The 24,281-nt window shown below is 48.7% G+C and overlaps 1 protein-coding gene across 2 annotated transcripts in view; it reads left to right on the top strand.

Moving 5' to 3' along the window:
- The window catches only part of P4HA3 (prolyl 4-hydroxylase subunit alpha 3), a 73,729-nt gene extending 66,037 nt beyond the window's left edge, over positions 1–7,692 (top strand). For both annotated transcript variants that reach the window (XM_075592753.1, XM_075592755.1), the window contains exons 10-13: positions 1,480–1,542; positions 3,031–3,099; positions 4,594–4,690; positions 5,941–7,692. In XM_075592753.1, coding sequence (XP_075448868.1) covers positions 1,480–1,542; positions 3,031–3,099; positions 4,594–4,690; positions 5,941–6,011 — 300 coding nt within the window. In that variant the 3' untranslated portion in view covers positions 6,012–7,692. The remainder of the gene's footprint in view (positions 1–1,479; positions 1,543–3,030; positions 3,100–4,593; positions 4,691–5,940) is intronic.
- Positions 7,693–24,281: the final 16,589 nt, after the last annotated feature.

Genomic DNA, 24,281 nt, shown 5'->3' with positions numbered 1-24,281 from the left:
AGTAATCAATCCAATGATACTTACATACTGCAATGTCAATAAGAGCACAAATGCCAAAATGCACACATTTAATACAGTATGTGTGTATATACATATATATATATATATCTCCAATAAAGAATATAACTTGTGAGCACATTCACATGTCTTAGGCTAAGGCCCCGCTCCCTCCGTCAGCGCTCCCGCACTGCAGAGAGGCGGGGCGCTGATAGACACAGACCGCGATATGCGGACTGTAGGGAGCGGGAGGTGGGCGGGAGTGGGAGGCTTGAGCGGGAGGGGGGGCGTGGCTTGAGCAGAGGGTCCCGCTACTCTCTCCCCCCCTCCCTCCACGGGCTCGGGGTGGAGCAGCTGATTGAAGGTACAGTAAATAAAGCAACACACACACAGGCACTCATACACACACACACACACACACGCAAGGACTCATACACACACACACACACACATACATACACAAACACAGACAGGCACACACATACACAAACACAGATAGGCACTCAGACACACATACACACACACACACAGACACGCACTCACGCTGCTTTCACTCCACACTCCTCCCTGCTCCCCGAAGCCTCTCCTCCTCCCGAAGCCTCCCCTCCTCATTGGCTCACAGCCACACCACGTGACTCGTCGAAGCTCGGGATCACAATTCTCTTGAATCCCCTGGCGGCTGACGCGTCACAGCGTGTAGTGAACTGTGCCGTGAGGAGGGACCGGGACCGGCTCGGGAGGATTCCCCTGCTGGTGGGGAGTGCCCGTGCAGCCGCCCGCGCCGCCGGGCGCAGCGGGTCCCAGCCCTTAGACAGGTCTGCAACCCTGCCTTTCAACCATTATCACCTAGCATACAGTGCTTCCACTGCAGCAAGGGATTCTGGGAAATGACATGCAAATGAGCACACGTGTCACCTTTTGCCTGGAATATTCCATTTTAGGGGCTTATTCAATAAAGGCTGATAGTGAGAATTCAGCACGGCTGCACGGACACCCCTATTGGCTTGAATGGGACTTTGCGCGCGGTAGTGCCAAATCTCACCGGAGGGCTACGTTTACTTAACCTTACTCGTACTTAGATCCCTCACCTCAGTTGTGTAATTAATATGTGTAACCTTTGGAAACTCATCCCAATGTGGCAAAACAAAGCAATCCAGTAAAACAAACTTCACGTGAGAAATAGTGCGTTCTACACCGTGTCATGTTTGGGTCTACGTGGTGGAGACTTACATGTGCCACACAGTAGTACGGTCACATACATCATCAGAATCCCGGAAATCCACACCAACCATCACCAGGCTTCCTAGGGCACAAAGCCATGCTGATTGTATGTATTGTCTGCTCAATGCCATCCTCTGGCTCCGACCCCCCACCTGTGTATTCTAACTAACTCAACAGACGAGCCAGCTGAGAGGACTATACAGTATTTCACATGACTTGTCCACTTTGCAGAAACAAAACCCTTTCTTTTTTTTCTTGCAGTCAAGAAAGAGCCCGCTGTACAGAACAAACACTGGAAACCGGTTAGCAACCATTATGATCTATGTAAGTATCCAATTGTTGCTGCATTTGGATCTGATGACGACCTTTCTAGACTATAGTTCAGTGCTTTTCAAAGGTGGTTTCTAGGTACCCTTGGGTTCCCCAGGGATCTCTAAAGGGTTCCCTGTAATTTTCAGGTCATTTGAAATACAAAAGAATTTACAATGCATCTGATCTCAGACGCGCTATTAGAGAGGGTTGGGGTTTCCTTACAATGCATCTGATCTCAGACGCGCTATTAGAGAGGGTTGGGGTTCCTTACAATGCATGTGATCTCAGACACGCTATTAGAGAGGGTGGGGGTTCATTAAAATGCTCTAATCTCAGACGCTATTAGAGAGGGTTGGGTTCCTTATAATGCATCTGATCTCAAACGCGCTATTAGAGAGGGTTGGGGTTCCTTACCATGCATCCGATTTCAGACGTGCTATTTGAGAGGGTTGGGGTTCCTTACAATGTATCTGATCTCAAACGCGCTATTAGAGAGGGCTGGGGTTCCTTACAATGCATCTGATCTCAGACACGCTATTAGAGAGGGTTGGGGTTCCCTTACAATGCATCTGATCTCAGACGCGCTATAAGAGAGGGTTGGGGTTCCTTACAATGCATCTGATCTCAGACGCGCTATTAGAGAGGGTTGGGGTTCCTTACAATGCATCTGATCTCAGACGCGCTATAAGAGAGGGTTGGGGTTCCTTACAATGCATCTGATCTCAGACGCGCTATTAGAGAGGGTTGGGGATTCTGCAGAACTTCACAATATAATTATAGGGTTCCTTAACCAAAGAAAGATTGAACACCTCTGCTGCAGGGTGACACTTTTCTAGTTCAGGTCTGATGTTACAATGGTGGTTGACATTATTCTAGACAGACCCTGGTGCGTCAGCTTTATGGAGCCTGCTTGTACGGACACTGGAAGTAGAGGATTGATGTATGTTCTTTAAATGACAGTCCCAGGGAGCGGATCAAAAAAAATCTTTTTTTAGACACCTTATCCGTGTAATTGGATTCTTAGAAAGATTCAATCATCTTTAAAGTAACTATTTCACTTATTTGTGCCTTGTAGAAAATAGAAACATTTTGCTTTTCTTTGCCACCGTTGAATTCAAGCATACCAACTACTAATGTTTTATCTTTTTGACTAATGTTGGTATCATAATTTGCAAACAAAGAACAAAACCATTAGAACAGTTTACATATCATTTTGAGGACTGACAACATTGTAAAAACCCTCAAAAAAATTTGTTTACCATGGAAATGTTAAACGTTTAAAAGGATGTAAAAATACTCCCTTTGACCTATTGAATAGGCCGCTGTCACTTCTGTACAACGGGGACCTCCCCCTTAAATATACTTATAGTAAAGTAGGACGTGGAAAATGAGGCAGCATAGAAAGGATGCAGAAGGGGCTATGTACTACAGTCTTATGTCTGCAAAACGGAGGCAAAAACCAGAGTTACCAAGCCCTCGTGTCTATCACTCTTGTTTTAGCTCAGTTCGGTAGATGTTGGAGGGTCCACGGCCTTTGTCTACGCCAATTTCAGCGTGCCGGTGGTAAAGGTAAGCTCGTGTTCCCGGCTCGCGCAGTGTGAGCGGGGCACCTTTCACACACAGCACGGCAAGCCACGGGAACTATTATATTAACCCTTCCACTGCCAGAGCAGCCAGCAACTTCACTGCAGCCACTTCTTAGCCACACTCAGGAACCTCTACTCACTTGGGGACACAGGTACATATCGTCCTAGGGACGTCCAGTTGCAATCCAATCCCTTTTCAATATGCCTTACTTTCTATGCTGTAGCAGTCCGGTGATGTACCACAATATCGCCATGTATGTTGCCTACTCCAGTCCTCAAGAGGCCACGCAATTCAGGGGGGGAAAGGAGTCTCTTATACTTCTACTCTCGGAAACCAGTCGGCTGTAAGAGGGAGTGCAGCAGCTCTGTCTCCTTTTCCCCTCTAAACCTCATCCAGGTTCGTTTGAACCACATCTGGGTCCCAGCGGTCACGTGGGAATGCCGCTCTGCCGCTGCTTACGAGTTGGCAAGGAGGGTTATGACTCCCTTTGGGGCGCCCTCACCCGCCAAGCTGGGGCCCCAGGACGAGCCCGGGCATCCCAGGCAGTAGTTACGCCTCTAAGTGACTAGCCCTAGAAAAGCTGACACTGGGATTCTACACCGGCTCATACTCTTCCAGTGTTCTTACCACCGAGCTTCACCGTCGGCCCCACCACCCAGCAGTTGTTGTGAAGGGTATTAGGTGCCCCAAGCGTGCCTTCAGCCTTGTGCTCCCCTCCCCCCAATGAACTTGCACATATCACAGGATATGTACTAGAAATACATGCATATTACAAGTTCCGTGCTTTCAGATTAGCAAATGCAGAAACATGTTTCTTCAGGTCAATGAGTTGTGCAATCGCATGTTCTCCCCTCTCCCTCACCCCTCTCTCTCCCCCCCCCCCATTATCTCTCTCTCCATCCTCCTTCCCGTCATTCTCTCTATTCTTCTTCCCCCATTCTCTCTCCCTCCCGTCTCTCCATTATAAAGTCCCTACCCGTGGAGCGGCGGAGGTCCATTCTGGCGGCAGACACTGGGACTTCTCACTGACTTCTGGGTTGGGCCACTGGGGTGGGCTCTGCCCTCGCTACCCTCTGCCCCCACCACCCTTCTTCTCTGCCACCACCGCTGAAAGGGAGCGGCCAGAATCTCCAAGCCTCCATCTTGTCTGTCTGAACTTTTTCCCTGAACTAAGTGATATATGTACGCAAGAAACGACCTCCAAACATGCAGGCCGTTTCATCAGCTTTCGCCAGTTATTGTCAGAAAAGCAGCACTGTTCTGTTGTCTGGACACCAGTACTGTGTTTTCTTAGAATCGGCTTGTCCGCAAGCTTTTCTTACAGAAACCAAGGCTATAGATAATGTGTATGAGTGGAAAATTCTTCTCATCTGTTTTCAGCCACCCCAAAAATGTTGCCGCTCTAGGGGACCGCCTAGCTCTCAAACCGGCTCTGCTTGTTGGTTACATCCCAGGTCTCTTGCTTCCTATATTTAGAATGCAGCGCTGTTCTGGTGGAATCTTCACAGGAACGGCGAAGGCGATGAGGACACTCTGCACGCCGGCTGCCCGGTACTAATCGGGAACAAATGGGGTAAGGTTTCCAGGGAACGCAGTTGCAATGAAGTGAAAGCGCTCAGCTTATCACATCTTCTGACCGTTTTAATTTGGGGTTTTTTCATAACTATTGGTTGAAGTGCCAGTAAAAAGGTAGTTTTACTTTGATCTGTATACACTGTTGGTTTTCAATGCTTTAAAGCAGCAGTCCTTTTTTTTAATTATTATTATTTATTCCCTTTTAATATGTGCATCAATGCAATCCACACAATGATAAGTAATTAGCCAAGTTGCCGATCGATCCGTTCTCCTGTAATCGTTTGGCTAAGATTTGGCTTGGGGGTTCACTAAATGGCTGCTGGTGGAGCAGAAGAGGACCAAAGATGCAACGTTCTGTGGGGAACATCATGTGACCAGACAGTCACTAGATAAAATTGGTGCACTGCTAGAGAGAGGGCAGGGCTCAAAAAGGGGGGTGCCAGAGCCTGTTTCAGAAGAGGAAGGGGATGTGACTTTGTAAATACTTGCTTTAGAAACAAAAAATGCTTGTTACCTTATAATACATTATAAATGTCATTCAGAATTGTTTTAGAAAAAAAAATGCTACAAGTATTTTCTCATAGTACAGAACTAATTTATCAAAATAACACACGTGGGATATTACTTGGTCTGCAGCTTTAAAACTGGGACAGTATCAGGGGCTTAAAAATCCCACTACACATAATGGGAATTTTCGAAATAAATCGGGTCCTTTTTCACCCTTTGTGCAGCTTGGAGACTGATACGTATGTTACGGGGACTTTTTCTTCCAATGACAGGGAAATAATTTAAAAAATGTTTTAAAGATTTATTCGCCATATTATACACGGTTTTTAAACTGTGGGTTTTTTATTCATAATTAGTGGGTCAAAAACTTAAACAACTCCCCTACTCTCACTTACTGGCTTCATTAGAATTCGAGGAAGCCAAAGAAAAATATGTCAAGCCGAGAATGGCACAACTTCACGGATAAGAGTCTTTGTAGTCTGCATGGAAAACAGCTCAATGCTTCCTGCTGGGGTGGGGGAAGTGGACATGATCAGAGTTGCCATGAGCAGGCTTTTAGGTCTTTTTTAAGTAAAAATAAAAAACAGCTAGAAATCCCATTGAATTCTCTTTCAATGTTATTTTTAAGGGAAATTGCACCGTTAAGAAATGTTTAGCAAACATTAATAAATTGAAGCCAACCCCCCCACGGATCTCCTCTCTATCTGAGAATGTAATTGTGCTTCACTTGTCTCCCTGCAGTGGCAAATAAATGGATCCATGAACATGGGCAGGAGTTTGCCCGGCCGTGCACCGAGAGCCCTGAGCACTGAGGGCCCTGTGCTGCGGAGGAGCAGCTCGCTGCTGCAGGGAGGAGCTGTGAGGGCCCTGTGCTGCGGAGGAGCAGCTCGCTGCTGCAGGGAGGAGCTGTGAGGGCCCTGTGCTGCGGAGGAGCAGCTCGCTGCTGCAGGGAGGAGCTCTGAGGGCCCTGTGCTGCGGAGGAGCATCTCGCTGCTGCAGGGAGGAGCTGTGAGGGCCCCTGTGCTGCGGAGGAGCAGCTCGCTGCTGCAGGGAGGAGCTGTGAGGGCCCTGTGCTGCGGAGGAGCAGCTCGCTGCTGCAGGGAGGAGGAGAGCAGGAAGAGGGGGAGACAGGGTCTCCTCGGAAAGCTGTCGCCTGGATATGAAAGGGCAGCTGGTGCCAGTACCTGTGAGAGGGACTGCGCGGGCATCTGACACCTAACCCGAGCATCCAGAGGGGAAAGCGCGGACGCAAATCCCGGACATTAAAGGAGGGATTCAGCTGCTCATGGAGAGGAACGCTAAACGTGGATACATTGGGAGAAATGGAGTGGGGGATGCTGCGTGCTGCAGGGAGTGAGGGATGCTGTGTGCTGCAGGGAGTGAGGGATACTCTATGCTGCAGGGAGTGAGGGATGCCGTGTGCTGCAGAGAGTGAGGGATAAACCATGCTGCAGGGAGTGAGGGATACACCATGCTGCAGGGAGTGAGAGATACTCTATGCTGCAGGGAGGGACGGGCTGCATGTACTGCAGGGAGTGAGGGATACACCATGCTGCAGGGAGTGAGGGATACTCTGCTGCAGGAAGTGAGGGATACTCTATGCTGCAGGGAGTGAGGGATACTCTGCTGCAGGGTGTGAGGGATACACTGTGCTGCAGGGAGTGAGGGATGTCGTGTGCTGCAGGGAGTGAGGGATACACCATGCTGCAGGGAGTGAGGGATACACCATGCTGCAGGGAGTGAGGGATACTCTGCTGCAGGAAGTGAGGGATACTGTGTGCTGCCGGGAGGGATGAGCTGCGTGTGCTGCAGGGAGTGAGGGATACTCTGCTGCAGGAAGTGAGGGATGCTGTGTTCTGCCGGGAGGGACGGGCTGCGTGTGCTGCAGGGAGTGAGGGATACACCATGCTGCAGGGAGTGAGAGATACTCTATGCTGCAGGGAGGGACGGGCTGCATGTACTGCAAGGAGTGAGGGATACACCATGCTGCAGGGAGTGAGGGATACTCTGCTGCAGGAAGTGAGGGATACTCTATGCTGCAGGGAGTGAGGGATACTCTGCTGCAGGGTGTGAGGGATACACTGTGCTGCAGGGAGTGAGGGATGTCGTGTGCTGCAGGGAGTGAGGGATGCCGTGTGCTGCAGCGAGTGGGGGATACACTGCTGCAGGGAGTGAGAAATGCTGTGTGCTGCAGGGAGTGATAAATGCTGTGTGCTGCAGGGAGTGAGGGATACACCATGCTGCAGGGAGTGAGGGATGCCATGTGCTGCAGGGAGTGAGGGATGCTGTGTGCTGCAGGGAGTGAGGGATGCTGTGTTCTGCAGGGAGTGAGGGATGCCGTGTGCTGCAGGGAGTGAGGGATGCCATGTGCTGCAGGGAGTGAGGGTTGCTGTGTGCTGCAGGGAGTGAAAGATACTGTGTGCTGCAGGGAGTGAGGGATGCTGTGTGCTGCAGGGAGTGAGGGATGCTGTGTGCTGCAGGGAGTGAGGGCTGCGTGTGCTGCAGGGAGTGAGGGATACACCATGCTGCAGGGAGGGAGGGATACTCTATGCTGCAGGGAGTGAGGGATACTCTATGCTGCAGGGAGTGAGGGATACTCTGCTGCAGGGTGTGAGGGATACTCTATGCTGCAGGGAGGGACGGGCTGCATGTACTGCAGGGAGTGAGGGATACTCTATGCTGCAGGGAGTGAGGGATACTCTATGCTGCAGGGAGTGAGGGATACTCTATGCTGCAGGGAGGGACGGGCTGCATGTACTGCAGGGAGTGAGGGATACACCATGCTGCAGGGAGTGAGGGATACTCTGCTGCAGGGAGTGAGGGATACTCTGCTGCAGGGAGTGAGGGATACTCTATGCTGCAGGGAGTGAGGGATACTCTATGCTGCAGGGAGTGAGGGATACTCTATGCTGCAGGGAGTGAGGGATACTCTATGCTGCAGGGAGTGAGGGATACTCTATGCTGCAGGGAGTGAGGGATACTCTGCTGCAGGGAGTGAAGGATACTCTATGCTGCAGGGAGTGAGGGATACTCTATGCTGCAGGGAGTGAGGGATACTCTGCTGCAGGGTGTGAGGGATACACTGTGCTGCAGGGAGTGAGGGATGCCGTGTGCTGCAGGGAGTGAGGGATGCCGTGTGCTGCAGCGAGTGGGGGATACACTGCTGCAGGGAGTGAATGATACACCATGCTGCAGGGAGTGAGGGATGCCGTGTGCTGCAGGGAGTGAGGGATGCCGTGTGCTGCAGGGAGTGAGGGATGCCGTGTGCTGCAGGGAGTGGGGGATACACTGTGCTGCAGGGAGTGGGGGATACTCTATGCTGCAGGGAGTGAGGGATACTCTATGCTGCAGGGAGTGAGGGATACTCTATGCTGCAGGGAGTGAGGGATACTCTATGCTGCAGGGAGTGAGGGATACTCTATGCTGCAGGGAGTGAGGGATACTCTATGCTGCAGGGAGTGAGGGATACTCTATGCTGCAGGGAGGGACGGGCTGCATGTACTGCAGGGAGTGAGGGATACACCATGCTGCAGGGAGTGAGGGATACTCTGCTGCAGGGAGTGAGGGATACTCTGCTGCAGGGAGTGAGGGATACTCTATGCTGCAGGGAGTGAGGGATACTCTATGCTGCAGGGAGTGAGGGATACTCTATGCTGCAGGGAGTGAGGGATACTCTATGCTGCAGGGAGTGAGGGATACTCTATGCTGCAGGGAGTGAGGGATACTCTGCTGCAGGGAGTGAAGGATACTCTATGCTGCAGGGAGTGAGGGATACTCTATGCTGCAGGGAGTGAGGGATACTCTGCTGCAGGGTGTGAGGGATACACTGTGCTGCAGGGAGTGAGGGATGCCGTGTGCTGCAGGGAGTGAGGGATGCCGTGTGCTGCAGCGAGTGGGGGATACACTGCTGCAGGGAGTGAATGATACACCATGCTGCAGGGAGTGAGGGATGCCGTGTGCTGCAGGGAGTGAGGGATGCCGTGTGCTGCAGGGAGTGAGGGATGCCGTGTGCTGCAGGGAGTGGGGGATACACTGTGCTGCAGGGAGTGGGGGATACACTGTGCTGCAGGGAGTGAGGGATGCTGTGTGCTGCAGGGAGTGAAAAATGCTGTGTGCTGCAGGGAGTGAATGATAAACCATGCTGCAGGGAGTGAGGGATGCCGTGTGCTCCAGGGAGTGAGGGATGCCATGTGCTGCCGGGAGTGAGGGTTGCTGTGTGCTGCAGGGAGTGAGGGTTGCTGTGTGCTGCAGGGAGTGAAGGATACTGTATGCTGCAGGGAGTGAGGGATGCTGTGTTCTACAGGGAGTGAGGGATGCTGTGTGCTGCAGGGAGTGAGGGTTGCTGTGTGCTGCAGGGAGTGAGGGTTGCTGTGTGCTGCAGGGAGTGAAGGATACTGTGTGCTGCAGGGAGTGAGGGATACACTGTGCTGCAGGGAGTGAGGGATGCTGTGTGCTGCAGGGAGTGAGGGTTGCTGTGTGCTGCAGAGAGTGAGGGTTGCCGTGTGCTGCAGGGAGTGAGGGTTGCCGTGTGCTGCAGGGAGTGAGGGATGCCGTGTGCTGCAGGGAGTGAGGGATGCCATGTGCTGCAGGGAGTGAGGGATGCTGTGTGCTGCAGGGAGTGAGGGTTGCTGTGTGCTGCAGGGAGTGAAGGATACTGTATGCTGCAGGGAGTGAGGGATGCTGTGTTCTGCAGGGAGTGAGGGATGCTGTGTGCTGCAGGGAGTGAGGGTTGCTGTGTGCTGCAGGGAGTGAGGGTTGCTGTGTGCTGCAGGGAGTGAAGGATACTGTGTGCTGCAGGGAGTGAGGGATACACTGTGCTGCAGGGAGTGAGGGATGCTGTGTGCTGCAGGGAGTGAGGGTTGCTGTGTGCTGCAGAGAGTGAGGGATGCTGTGTGCTGCAGGGAGTGAGGGTTGCTGTGTGCTGCAGGGAGTGAGGGATGCCGTGTGCTGCAGGGAGTGAGGGATGCCGTGTGCTGCAGGGAGTGAGGGATGCTGTGTGCTGCAGGGAGTGAGGGTTGCTGTGTGCTGCAGGGAGTGAAGGATACTGTGTGCTGCAGGGAGTGAGGGATGCGGTGTGCTGCAGGGAGTGAGGGATACTGTGTGCTGCAGGGAGTGAGGGATGCTGTGTGCTGCAGGGAGTGAGGGATACACCATGATGCAGGGAGTGAAGGATACTGTGTGCTGCAGGGAGTGAGGGATGCCGTGTGCTGCAGGGAGTGAAGGATACTGTGTGCTGCAGGGAGTGAGGGATGCTGTGTGCTGCAGGGAGTGAGGGATACACCATGCTGCAGGGAGTGAGGGATGCCATGTGCTGCAGGGAGTGAGGGATGCTGTGTGCTGCAGGGAGTGAGGGTTGCTGTGTGCTGCAGGGAGTGAAGGATACTGTGTGCTGCAGGGAGTGAGGGATACACCATGCTGCAGGGAGTGAGGGATGCCATGTGCTGCAGGGAGTGAGGGATGCTGTGTGCTGCAGGGAGTGAGGGTTGCTGTGTGCTGCAGGGAGTGAAGGATACTGTGTGCTGCAGGGAGTGAGGATTGCTGTGTGCTGCAGGGAGTGAGGGATACACCATGCTGCAGGGAGTGAGGGATGCTGTGTGCTGCAGGGAGTGAGGGATACACCATGCTGCAGGGAGTGAGGGATGCCATGTGCTGCAGGGAGTGAGGGATGCTGTGTGCTGCAGGGAGTGAGGGTTGCTGTGTGCTGCAGGGAGTGAAGGATACTGTGTGCTGCAGGGAGTGAGGGATGCCGTGTGCTGCAGGGAGTGAGGGATACACCATGCTGCAGGGAGTGATGACTGCTGCTCTCATCCAGCTGCTCCCAATCCTTGCCGCTCGGCAGACAGGATTACTGGGCTTTAGGAACCAGTACTGGCTGAAGTTCTTATGTGTTCTGCACCCAGCAGAATAATGCCGGAGCGATGAATACCTCGCTCAAGAACATACAACTGAATTATTGGGAGATAAAGTGACCGACTCTGTGATCCGGATCACATGCTCCCTCGGCCCGCGCCCCACTCCTTGAATATGCCAGCAGAGAGGGGCTGAAATCTTCCCAGGCGTGGGGAAGCTAACGCACAGACAAGCAAACAACATGATCACAGGTGGTTCTGGTTATTCAGATGTAGTAACCCTGTTACAGCAAGCAGCGCCCCCCTGCACATTTCCCAGGAGCTGAGTGAACCGGGGCGGATTAAATAGTATTTGCATGACTGATATGTGGTATAACCCCTTCCCTGCCAGAGGGGCCAGCACGGCAATGCTTTGTAATGCGTCGCCGGCACTTATAGGCAGCGCATGGGTTCAAATATTAGTTAGCCCCTCTCCCTGGATTTGAAGCTGTCTCCGAGGCTCCACTGATCTCTTCTGCATTGCAGGAAAGGGAGTGGGCCGGAGAGGTCCCATACAGGGGAGAGTCACAGGGTCGCCCCCACTACGGGTTTGGCCCGGAGACTATGGGTTTTCGGCTGCGTATCTCCGGGCTACGGGTTTTACCCTGTAAACGTCTGGGTGGCGTCGGCGTGGGCATCCACCCGGCACCTCCCCCACCCCCCCTGCAACTGCTCTCAATATGGCTCTGGGCAGCATCAAATGGCGCCACGTTGCCATGACAGCGTCCCGGTGTCATGGCAACGCAGCGCAAATCCGAATTGGCAGCAGTTGCAGGGGGAGATGCCGGGAGGATGCCAGAGGACACCGTTAGGCGCCGCCGAAGCTAAGAGCGAAATAATCTGCGGGTTAGCTTTCAGTAGAAGGTGGCAACCCTGGGGAGAGGATGGAGAAGGCCCAGTGAGTAGGACTGGGGCAGGGAAGAACGCTTAGTATCAAGGAAAAACTAGACCCCGTCACCAGGCAGTAACGAAGGAGCAGATTTCAGGGGCGGGAGGGGTTACGTAACCACTTCAGTGCCAACCATTCCTCATTGATTAGTGTGTTTGTGCAGTTTGTATGTTGTGGGGGGTGGGGCCTCCCATAAATGACGTTGTCTCCCAGGAGGCGCATCGCTGGGACGTGGCAGGAGATACTCAACACTGATACACTGTGCAGCATGGTCATTTCATCTGCACGCTGCTCTAACTCAGGGGGGCTCAATTCCAGTCCTCAAGCCCCCCCCCCCCCCAAACAGGTCAGGTTTTCAGGATATCCCAGCTTCCGCACAGGTGGCTCAATCAGTCCCTGCTTCCGCACAGGTGGCTCAATCAGAGGTCAAGTCTAAGACTGAGCCTCTGATTGAGCCCCCTGTGCTGAAGCTGGGATATCCTGAAAACCTGACCTGTTGGGGGGGGCTTGAGGGCTGGAGCTGAGCGCCCAGCTCTTCCATTAAACCCGCTATCAACCTGCTGTGGCGCCTCTTTGTTTTGCCAAGATTGTGCAACCCTGACACAGTTATTCATATTTCATTTATTTGTTTGACGGCTGCATTTTTCAACACACAGAATCAATCAGCAGATGCGCGGGAAGTCTCCCTAACATCTGGCACCGGGGCGCGAGCGCAGATAGAAGCCCCTCTCCACACAGCCGGGGGTTCCTGGCGGATCAGACCTCGGTGCAGGCAGGCTCGGTATCACCCTGCCGGAGGCCCAGGTCACGCTGTGCACTAACGTGTCAGGCCCGGCGATTCATTCCGGCTGCAGGGGAGACGGGCTGAGCCGTGAACACCAGCTCTTCCATTAACCACTTCACTGCCGGGTGGGCCCACGATACACTGCAGTACCCTCCAGCAATGAATGGGGTTATATATGACCCTCGTCTCTTTGTAACCAGGATTACAGCAATGCAACAATTGTACAGATATTGTATATATAAATTACTTCGACGTTGGACAGCGCAATCTGAAAGCGCAATGGTCGGAGCAGATTTGTCCGACAAAGGGTTTTATTACCACATCATTTATTGGACGCGTACAAAGCGCTTCTGTTTGTGCCCCGCGTTTTATTAGTTATTATTTTATTTATTTATAAAATGTGTTACCAGGAAATTATACATTGAGAGTTACCGCTCGTTTTCACGTATGTCCTGGGCACAGAGTTATGATGACAAATAATCCATGGTTACAAATACATAGTTACATTAAGGGCCTCATGCAGAGAGCAGCGGTGGAATTAATTGGAGAAAGTAATAAATAGTACCTTTTTTGGCGTGATTTAATCTCCATATGCAGAAAGGTCATAAAACTGCATTTAAAATCCTGTCTGCATATGGAGAGTTTCAACCGGCGATATGAGCGCTGTTGAAACTTGTTGTAAAAAAATCGCGTTTTTTTTTTTTCTCCCCCACCGGCCGCCGAGCTCCAGCTTCTTGCCAACTTTTGTTGGCGAAGCAAAATGTTGAAAATCGCGCCATTTTTTTGGGCGAACAGCCGCTAGATGGCGATCGCGCCTCTCTGAATACGGCCGTTTTCAACACGAGAGATTTAGGTTCCCGCCAGCCGCGCAACGAGATTTGCAAATAGAAAAAAAAAATGGCGCTTTTTTCCTACCTCGCCATTTTCAGCTGTTTTTTGCGCGATTTTCTCCGAAAAATGGCGAGATTGTAAATAGCGCTGCTCTCTGCATGAGGCCCTTAGTGAGTAGGGTTATACATTATACATTATATACAGGTGCATATACCTGTGTACACTCACAGCTCTGAATTCTAGTGGTGTGGGATAAGGGATACATTTTACACCAGCAAATGATGCATCCTTTCAGTTTTTTGTTAACTCTTTCAGTTCTTTAACCCTTTGCGTGCCCGTTTGGCTACGAATACGTGTGTTGCCTATAAATGTCACCGTTTTGTACGTGAGATAAGTTCGTTAGTGACCTGAGATTGTCATTTCGAGTCTCGCTGACCCGAGGAAGAGAGGGAACTCTCGAAATCTTGAATAATATCAAGTGTATGGGGCCTATGCAGAGAGCAGCGCTTTTTAAAATTGGAGAGGGAATAAAAAGTAGATTTAATGGAGAGTTTTATTCTCCATATGCAGAAATGGGCGAAATCCGCTATTTTTAGCATTACTGCATGTGGAGAATTGTAAATGAGGAGATGCGCACAGCTGAAAGGGAAAAAAAAAATCGCACATTTTTTTTATTTTCCCTATAGCCGGCGAGCTCCTGCTTCTTGCCAACTTTAGTTGGCGGAGAAAATTGAAGAAAATCGCGCCAAAAACAGCCGCTAGATGGCGAGCGCGCCTTTCTGAATTCGGATATTTTTCGAATATCTCCCAGCCGCGCAGCGAGATTTTCAAATAGAAAAAAAAATGGCGCGTTTTTCCTACCTCGCCATTTTCAGCTGTTTTTTGCGCGATTTTCTCCGGAAAATGGTGAGATTTTAAATAGCGCTGCTCTCTGCATGAGGCCCTTAGTCCGAATAAAAAAGGGTCACCTAATACTAGGGTGACCATGTCTGTCCCGGCAAAACCCGCGAGAAATGTCGCACGAGCGCTGACTGCGCATGGCGAGCGGCGAATTGCCGACTGCACACGCGCGAGCACCGTCTCCGCATGCGCGATCGGAGCTTGCCCATTGTACATGCACGGCCGGCGCCGATAGCAAACCGGACAGTGGCCCAAAAAGTCAAGGCAGAGCCCTAAAACCCGTGACGCGTGGTCACCCTGCCTAATACTGAAGTACTCCTGGCTGAGTAACATATTGGTTGCCCAGGTGCTGAGATAGTTATTTCCATTCACTTGAGGGGTTGGTGACGAACGCGCGCAGGCGGCCGTGCGTGCCAATGCGAAAGCGCGTGCACGTGCCGCATGCTTTTCGTGAGTATACTGTGTGAGTATAATGTTTGTGTGTTTGTGTGTGTTTATGTGTGTATGTATGTGTGTGTATGTTATGTGTGTTTGTGTATGTATGTGTGTGTAATTTATTATTTAATAAAAAAAAACATTGTTAAAAATAAAAAATGTATTAGATTAGCGCAGACACACAAATACACACACACACACACACATATATACATACATACACACACACATATACATACATTTGAGCGCGCGGTCTGTCGGCTCCCCTCTCCCTGCCGTGCGCGGCCCTTCTATAGAAAGGCTGACTAACGCCAGCCAATTAAAAATCCGCGCACGCACGGCGTAGCACACGTACCCGGGACTATAGAACGTGCCTTACTGTTACCCGGCCTTTTAATGCATTGAATATTTAACACGCTACAAAGACAATGACACATCGTTACTTCATCTTCCATTTATATGAGTTGGGTTAATGCTGCAATCCCGCTTTGTACAAATTATTATGTTATTTTGTTCAGAATCTAAAACACAGAATTTGGCGGCAGATAAGAGCCGCTCAATCAAAGGCAACCTGTGCTGAAGCAGGAACTGATTGATCCACCTGTGCTGAAGCTGGAATATCCTGAAAACCTGACCTCTTGGGGGGGGGGGGTGGGCGCGAGGACTGGAGTTGAGCCATTGATTGAGCCACCTGTGGCGAAGCAGGGATATCCTGAAAAACCCGACCTGTTTGTGGCCTTTAAGAACTGGAGTTGGCCGCTCCTGCTTTAGATTGTAAGCTCTCGCGAGCAGGGGCCTCATTACCTCTTTGTAGCCATGTGTCCTTATTTGTATATAACTCTGATTTATTCATTGTCAGACTCTGGACCACGCTGTGAAATACGGTATGTTGGCCGCTTCACGAATAAATGATAATATCAGCATGTACAGTCAAACGCTGCAGTATGCAGCCAGCCTGTCTGGGATAGAGTCTGACAGCTGCACACTCTCGCTTGGCTCCCAGCCCCACAGCTGAGCTCCAGGGAGATTTCAACTGTCTGCTCTCTGTATATGAACAAGAACAGCTGCCCCCAACCCCCCTCCCCTCAGACTTCACACACACACACAAGACTTCTCTTTCTGGGAGTCTCTGAAGACACCTGCGGACATGTGCAGCTCAACATTCATCTTCCCAGCTCTGTGCCTGTGTGCTTTGAAAAACCCTGGTTCCCCAGTAGCATCTGGTGACCAGGCAGAAACAGGAGGCCTTACACAGCAGGTTTCTGAACAAACTGCTGTGGAACAACAGGGATCCTGAAACCCATAATGTCCGACGCTCCCCACACATCAGGAAACTCCCTTACTGAGGGGGAAAGTATTATTTGGCTACTGTTTATCCTGCTGAAAGCATCCGCCCAATGTAGATGCACAAAGCCCCTTTAAATCAGTGAAAATAGCACTGTATAGACCAAAATAGGAACAGCTGCTGGAGATATATGACATTTTAGGTTCAGGGAGGTTAAAATGAAGCTCTCCCTAGAGCCCAAGGCAGAATAAAGGTTACCATGGTAACCGATGCAAGATATTACGAAATTCATGATTTTTAACAGTACATTTTTTTTAATTTTTTTTAATTTTTTTTTTTCTAAGAGCAGGACATGCTCAGGGGGGCAAGATACTAAGATAAGTTTAACATACAGGCTTCTGGGGGGTGTTAACAGAGCTATTTCAGAAAGCCTGCAGATTATTTGTTCTCCTACGTCTACCCTCGCTAATATATAAATATATATAGCTGTATCAGGCTTTATGATCACCCCCTGATGCAGTATGTTTAATTATGATATAATACACCATTGAATCATATGGAAACTGAGTGATTGAACTATATAAATATATATCTCACAATGTGCAGGATATCTTGTATTATCTGGGGGAATAATAGTCAGGCGCAACATCTGGATATTAAAAACATGAACATCATGAAAGTACACATCACTTAGAGTGTGAGCTCTCGGGGCAGGCGCTTATGCTGTCATTTACCTGTGGCACTTGCTCCCACTGCTTGTAATTAATTTACCTCCTAATGTAATGTGGTACAGCGCTGTGTACAGTGTTGGTGCTATATGAATAAAATGATACATACAATACCTGCCATTTACCGTGTTCGGGGAATTACACCCCTAGTTAAACTCCCATGCAACCCCTGGGGCTCAGGTACAAAGCCCTTTAACTGTTTGGCTGCCCTAAGAGGTAGTTATTACAGTGCATCATATGGCAAAAGCCAAACGTTGCATAGTGACGACGATTTTTAGTATTTTCAGAGATGCTAGCGTTTATAGATCTCAATGGGTCACATGTGGGGGTTCTGGTTCCCCCCACCCCCCCAACAAATTACCTTTCGGTTTAAAACAGTGAGCTTCTGACACCGGTAATGCTAAAAACGCAATGAAACCTTGAAAAGCCGGGACGCGTGAGAAGTCCGCATGTGGATCAGAAATGTGAGGCCTCTGCTGCGTAATAAATGCAAAAGATCACTTCTTAGTATTTGTAGGACATTTTATATAGAACATATGCCCGCCCCCCCCCCCCCAAAAAGATCTTGAACAATAGTGATGGGAAAAGAAAAGGAATCTTTATTCTGACGCCAGACAGATCAAACGCCAGTCTGCGGGTGAAACAAGGAAATGGAACCGGAAAATTATTCCCAGGTGCCCAGGCATGTGAGGGTTAACCCTTTGTCCCCTTGCGTTGACATTTTTAGGGCAATGTGAACATATTCTATGGTCGAAAATAAGTCTGTACATCATTAGATTCATAAACTCTATCCATCGCGTAATGAAATGTGTACGTTCTTTATCCAGTAACGCACTGTAGGAGTTAGCCTATCGCCCAGCTTGTTTCTTATGGCGTCTCTATCCCTTCAGTAAACACCAGGATTACACAAGCTATATATATATATACAACGAGGCAGTGAAACCACGCAGACCATTTTCTGCAGGAAAACATTTTTGGAAGCGAGACTGAACCTTTCAGCCGTTCTGCGCCGGGACGACCTGGCAGTGAAGAGGTTACGTTTAAAACCGGAATTGTCACAGTTGTGGTATACTGTTAATGAAGGCCCATATCGTAATATTGCATGATTAGATGTATATGCGTTAACAATCAGTAAAAATACATCTTCGGATGTCACAGAGAAATACACATTTTCTTTTGATAAAACCTCTAAGGGCCTCATGCAGAGAGCAGCGAGAAGCTGTGTTTCGCCAGCTTGCAGCGAAATATTTCATCCAAAAGTAAAGAACTGGCGCGAATGAGGGGAAAAGAGAGAAAAGCGCAAGTTTTTTTTTTTGTTTGAAAAACGCGCCGCGCGGTTGGCGAGACCCTATATTTCTGCAGTCTTTTAAACCGCCGTATGCAGAAAGGCACGATCGCCATCTAGTGGCTGTTCACGCCATTAAAATGGAGAGAAATTGTACTATTTGCTCCGCCAAAAAAAGTTGGCTGGAAGCTGGAGCTCACCGGTGAGAGGGAAAAGAAGAGAAAAAAACGCGTTTTTTTTTCAAACATGTTTCCCCAGCGCGCATCTCGCCGGTTGAAAGTCTCCATATTCACACATCATTTTAAATGCAGTTTTCGGGCCTTTCTGCATATGGAGATAATATCACGCCATTACAGGTACAATTTATTAACATCTCCATTTTATTTTAGCGCTGCTCTCTGCATGAGGCCCTTAGTGAGAGTACTTCTTGGGAAAGGTGAAAGACAAAGCAGCCAGGAGACATACTTTAGCCTGGGGACGGTGATTGATAATCTCAGGCCCATCTGCTTTTAGACCACCTTACTATCACCTTAAGGTTATCAGTTCTCACCTCTGAGTAGATCAGAGAGGAATTCAGTGTAAATCTGAGCTGAGATCTGAGGGCATTATCTGTGGGTGCCAATGGATTCTCTTCCCAAACACACTGGGAACTGTAGCCATCTGATTTATTGCTGTTCCAACTAACCAGATATCTAAGGCACGTTCTATAGTGCCGGGCGTGTGCTGCGCCAGGCACGCGCGCGGAATTTTAGTTGGCTGACATCAGTCAGCCTTTCTATAGAAGGGCCGCGCGCGCACGGCGGGGAGAGGGGAGCCGACAGACAGCGGCGAAGATGAAGAAAATCATCTTTTCGCGCCGCTACCGGCTCTGAAATGTGTGTGTGTGTGTGTGTGTGTGTGTGTGTGTGTGTGTGTGTGTGTGTGTGTGTGTGTGTGTGTGTGTGTGTGTGTGTGTGTGTGTGTGTGTGTGTCAATGATTGCGGAACTAAAAAAAATATTAATATTTTCTTTTCTTTAAAAAATCTTGCCTAGGTCTTCCTTTCACTCACACAACCCATATACTCGCATATACACGCATATACACACACACACACACACACAGACACACGCACATACACGCACATACACGCACTTAGGGGCCTATGCAGAGAGCAGCGCTATTTCGAAATTCGCCATTTTTTGGAGAAAATCGCGCAGAAAGCAGCAGAAAATGGCGAGTTCCGAAAAACGCGCCAATTTTTCTTTTCTATTTGTAAAACTCGCCTCGCGGCTGGCGAGAACCTCAATCTCGCCAGTTTTTAAAAATATCCTAATGCAGAGAGGCGCGAACGGCATCTAGCGGCTGTTCGCGCCAATAAAATGGCGCGATTGTCTCCTTTTTGCCTCGCCAGAAAAAATTGGCAAGAAGCTGCCGCTTGCGGCCATTGCAAAGGGAAAAAAAAGGCGCGAATTTGTTTTTACACGTTTCTGAAGCGCGCATCTCGCCAATTTAAACTCGCCACACGCATCCATGTTAAACATAGCAGAATTCGCACTTTTCTGCATATGGAGAATAAAACTCTCCAAAAAAGCTACTTTTTAATAAATTCGTCAATTTTAAAATTCGCTGCTCTCTGCATAGGCCCCATACACGCATATACACGCATATACACACACACACACACACGCACATACACGCACATACACGCACATACACGCATATACACACACACACGCACATACACGCACATACACGCACATACACGCATATACACACACGCATATACACACACGCACATACACGCATATACACACACGCACATACACGCATATACACACACATACACGCACATACACACACATATACGCATATACACACACATACACGCACATACACGCATATACACACACATACACACACATACACACATACACACACATACACAGCTCCCGGCTCTATAGACAGGAAAAGCATGCGGCACGCGCGTTCGCATAGGCACGCACGGCTGCACGCTGTATATAACAGCCCTAATATAGTTCCTACAGGCTTCTACTATCGCTTTTACTTAGAAGGGGCAACGCACCAGGCCCCTTACGACCTTAAGGGGCACAGTAAAAGTTAAATAAGTGGCCATGTAGGATGGGGGAAAAGAAAATGGAAAAACAGCCCTTCGTTGGTGGCGTCAAAATCTTACCTCCAGCCATAAGCACAATGTCCATATCATTTAAAGTCTGGTCTTCCGGATGAAACAGCAAATTCCTATTCAGCAACCCAGCTTTCATAGGCCTGGCTGATCTGAGAAAAGACTGAGGGTAAACGTTGCCTTTACATTAAGAAGGGGCCTCATTAGAATGAAACTGCGTGCCCTGTATGAAAATGATATTAGCGTCCCACCTTTTGATGGCGCAGTGGTTCCCAAACCTTTCTGAGCATAGGAACTCCTGCAGGATTTTTAAAATACCGGGGCATTCCTGCTCAACAGACAAGAGACAACACACACACACACACGTCACACTTTATACTCACCATTACTCACAACACACACCGGGGAGACCAGGTGAAGATGTCAGGTTGTCAATGAATGCTTGAAAGTCCGCTACCCTATTCTGTATCTATGCAAGTTCGCTTATAATATCTCTCTGAACGGCCACCGACGTAGAGCATAGGTCAGCGGAGATGTTGCTTGAAGTATCTCCGAGGACTTCTTTACTTATTGCATTAGGAGGTGGATCTCTGCTGTCAGTTATCGTCTTGATTAGCAGCCCCATTGGGCCCATGTGTTTCCCTTGCAATTTTCTGTTATCATGCGGTATCATTCATATAGCAAGCAAGACATATACAATACTTCCATTCTAATACTTTCTGGGCAAGCTACCCAGCTATCTGAACAAGCTCCTCACCCCTACCACATGCAGCACTTATCATCTGAGATCTGACTCCAAAAGACTGTTCATGGTCCCAAGGTTCAGCAAAGTATCCGGCCGCTCCTCCTTCTCTTACCGTGCACCCCAAAACTGGAACAATCTACCTGAGACTCACACTGCCACCACCAGTTTAAGTTCTTTCAAAACTAAGGCTGTCTCACATTTTAATCTGGTCTGTAGCAGTTACATTACGCCTATAATATATATTATCTCTGTGTATATAATGTATACCCTGCTCACTTAATGTAACTATGTATTTGTATCATGTATTATTTGCCATCATAACTCTATGCCCAGGACATAGTTGAAAACGAGAGGTAACTCTCAATGTATTACTTCCTGGTAAAATATTGTATAAATAAATAAATATAAACAAAACAAAAACATGGATTATGTCAGCAAAATCTTAAGATAGAAGCGAATGGTGGGCCTACGCGTAGAAGCTGTCACTTCCTCGCCCTGCGTTGCTGTGACGCAATTGGTCAGCGCGTTCGGCTGTTAACTGAAAGGTTGGTTGTAGCCTTACCTTCTCTAACTGTCCTGAAAAGTCTGTAAATTGAATGTATAACCTCATTAATTTAATGTAACCATGTATTGTCATCAGAAGTCTGTGCCAAGGACAGGCTTGAAAACAGGGCGGTAACTCTCAATGTATTAGTTCCTGGTCAAACCTTTTTATAAATAAAAGTATGAACTCATTAAAACGGGGCTAGTGATTGAGCTGGAGTTTGATGGGCTCCCAAAAGGAAAAGACCTCCCCACAGTTCTGTAAGATGATTAAATACTTGAAGCATTCTATTTATTTTTAAACTCTGAGTTTGTTGTTGTTTGTTGTGTTAAAATGTAACAAGCATTTTTTGTTTCTATAGCAACCATTTACAACGTTATACCCCCTTCCTCTTCAGAAACAGGCTCTGGCACACCCTTTTTTGAGCCCTGCCCTCTCGCTAGCAGTGCACCAATTGTATCTAGTGCCTGCCTGGTCACATGAACATTCCCCACAGAATTTTGCATCTTTCGTCCTCTTCTGCAGCACTGACAGCCATTTAGTGAACCCCCAAGCTGAATTTTCACCGACCAATCACAGGAAAACGGATCGATCGACAACTTAGCTAATTACTTATCATTGTGTGGATTGTATTGATGTACATATTAAAGGGGTAATTTTATATTTTTTTTTGGACTGTTGCTTTAAGGCGTTAACGATTCCATGAAATTGGACGCAATATTATTTGCCACTAAATTGGTCATTACACTTTGACTACTGGATATAATTGCTCTTCTGGCCAAAATCGGATTCATAATTGTTTCATTGCTGTTAAAGGAAGTGAAATGGGGCTACTTGCAGTATAAATGGAATGGATAATCTATTTATTAAAGAGGCAATCCAAGCCTTTAACTTAATTTTGAAATACAGAATTGAAGCAGGGGGTCTCCGCAGCCGAACTCCATTCATTTCAGCTCCGAGGACCCCCTGCTTCCGGAGATACATCCCGCCAAGAGGGGGGGGTTCCACTATCTCTGCATTTACAGCTTGGTCACATGGGCCAACAGGAAGTGGAACTTGATGACATCACGGCTTCCTATTGGCCCGCAGCTCCTGGGAGATTCCAAATGCAGACATATGGTGAACCCTGAAGTGGCTTACCAGCACCCCCTACGCAGGTATCTCCAGGAGCACGGGGTCGCCTTAGCTACAATTAATGGGGTTCGGCTCCGGAGACCCCCTGCGTCAATTCTGTATTTAAAAAAAAAATAAAAACAGGCCTCGGCTTGCCTCTAGAAGCGGACCAGGAACACACTGTTCTGTGATGGACAGAGGAGACCTCAAGTGGTCACAACAGGAAACTACAGCTTGGAAGAATAACATTGATTTATCAAATGTGGTCAATTTAATAAAGCCTCTCGACTGCCCGAAAAAAATGGCGCCATATTTATAAAACAAGTTGATTTTTTTGCTTTTGATAAATCTGGGGCAACTCGTGTGCGCTGGTGGATCCCCAGTTTTGCAGCTGGGAGACTTGAATGAACCCCCCCCCCCCCTCAATGTTTGATCGCTTGGGAGGGGGGTGGGGGGTAGGGTGGCTAGGGAAAGGACAAGTATTTTTAACTCATTAACTGCAGGCCCATTTATACAATTAAAACGAATAGACCAGTGTATGAAAAGCAGCATTTTACAAATCAACCTTCAGTGGAGAATAAAGCCTGTAACAATGAGGGCGGAGGTGCTTTGCCGCGCCGTTCGTGAGGTAAAGAACTCCTCGAAATAAGACACGGCACCACTACTTTCTTTCACTGTGTGAGAGATGCCTGATGCTCCTAAAGTCTTTATTCACTAAGCGGTGCTATGCCATAAGACCCTTCCTGGCACCTGAAGTCTTAGGAGTGGCAGAGTGTGATAGTAACATACAGGGACATACTTACGAAGAACTGCTATTCCAGAAGTAACCTATGCTGGAAGACCACTTAGGGACCCGGGGCCCCACTCAAGGGAATGGGCCATGAAGGGCATTTACCAAGCACTGTTACCCCATAAGACACCTCTCATGCAGCAATGGCACTTAACATTCATTTGAAGGCTTCATTTGATATTAAAGGGGCCTTGCTGATAGATATCTTACAGAATATCACTGAATGATCAGCATATCCCACATGTTCACGCTGCTAGACGAAGTGTCTGTATCTGATCATTCTTTTTTTGTGTGTTTGTGGAGTTTCTATTTTTGTATCCCAGCACATTACTCTAAAACATGATTTATATCTGAATGTATTTTTCTGGTAAACTTTGAAATAAATACATTACGGGCATTTTTTTTTTTTACACTGTGACTTTAAAAAGTAGGGTTACTGTATCCAACAGCAAGAAAATAACCAGGGTTGGCGCTCAAGAGGAGATAGTGCCACAAAGAAATAATCCAAATTAAAATAGTAAAATAGTGACACCCTCTGGTAACCAGCGCTCACTACAAGAAATTAACCCCCAAAAAGTGCGATAGACATATATAATAAAACTAAAATGAATAAACAAAGGATACCTACTCAACCTAGACAAGATGGGAAAGTCTTCATTTCCCCTGGGATGTAGTGGGTAGAGGTGACAAGGGAGCGGGACACCATGCACATGTAACAGAAGAGAGATCACAAAAATAGTAC

The sequence above is a fragment of the Ascaphus truei genome, chromosome 3 (assembly GCF_040206685.1).
Source record: "Ascaphus truei isolate aAscTru1 chromosome 3, aAscTru1.hap1, whole genome shotgun sequence".
Taxonomy (NCBI): Eukaryota; Metazoa; Chordata; class Amphibia; order Anura; family Ascaphidae; genus Ascaphus; species Ascaphus truei.
This window is presented reverse-complemented; position numbering and strand designations above follow the sequence as displayed.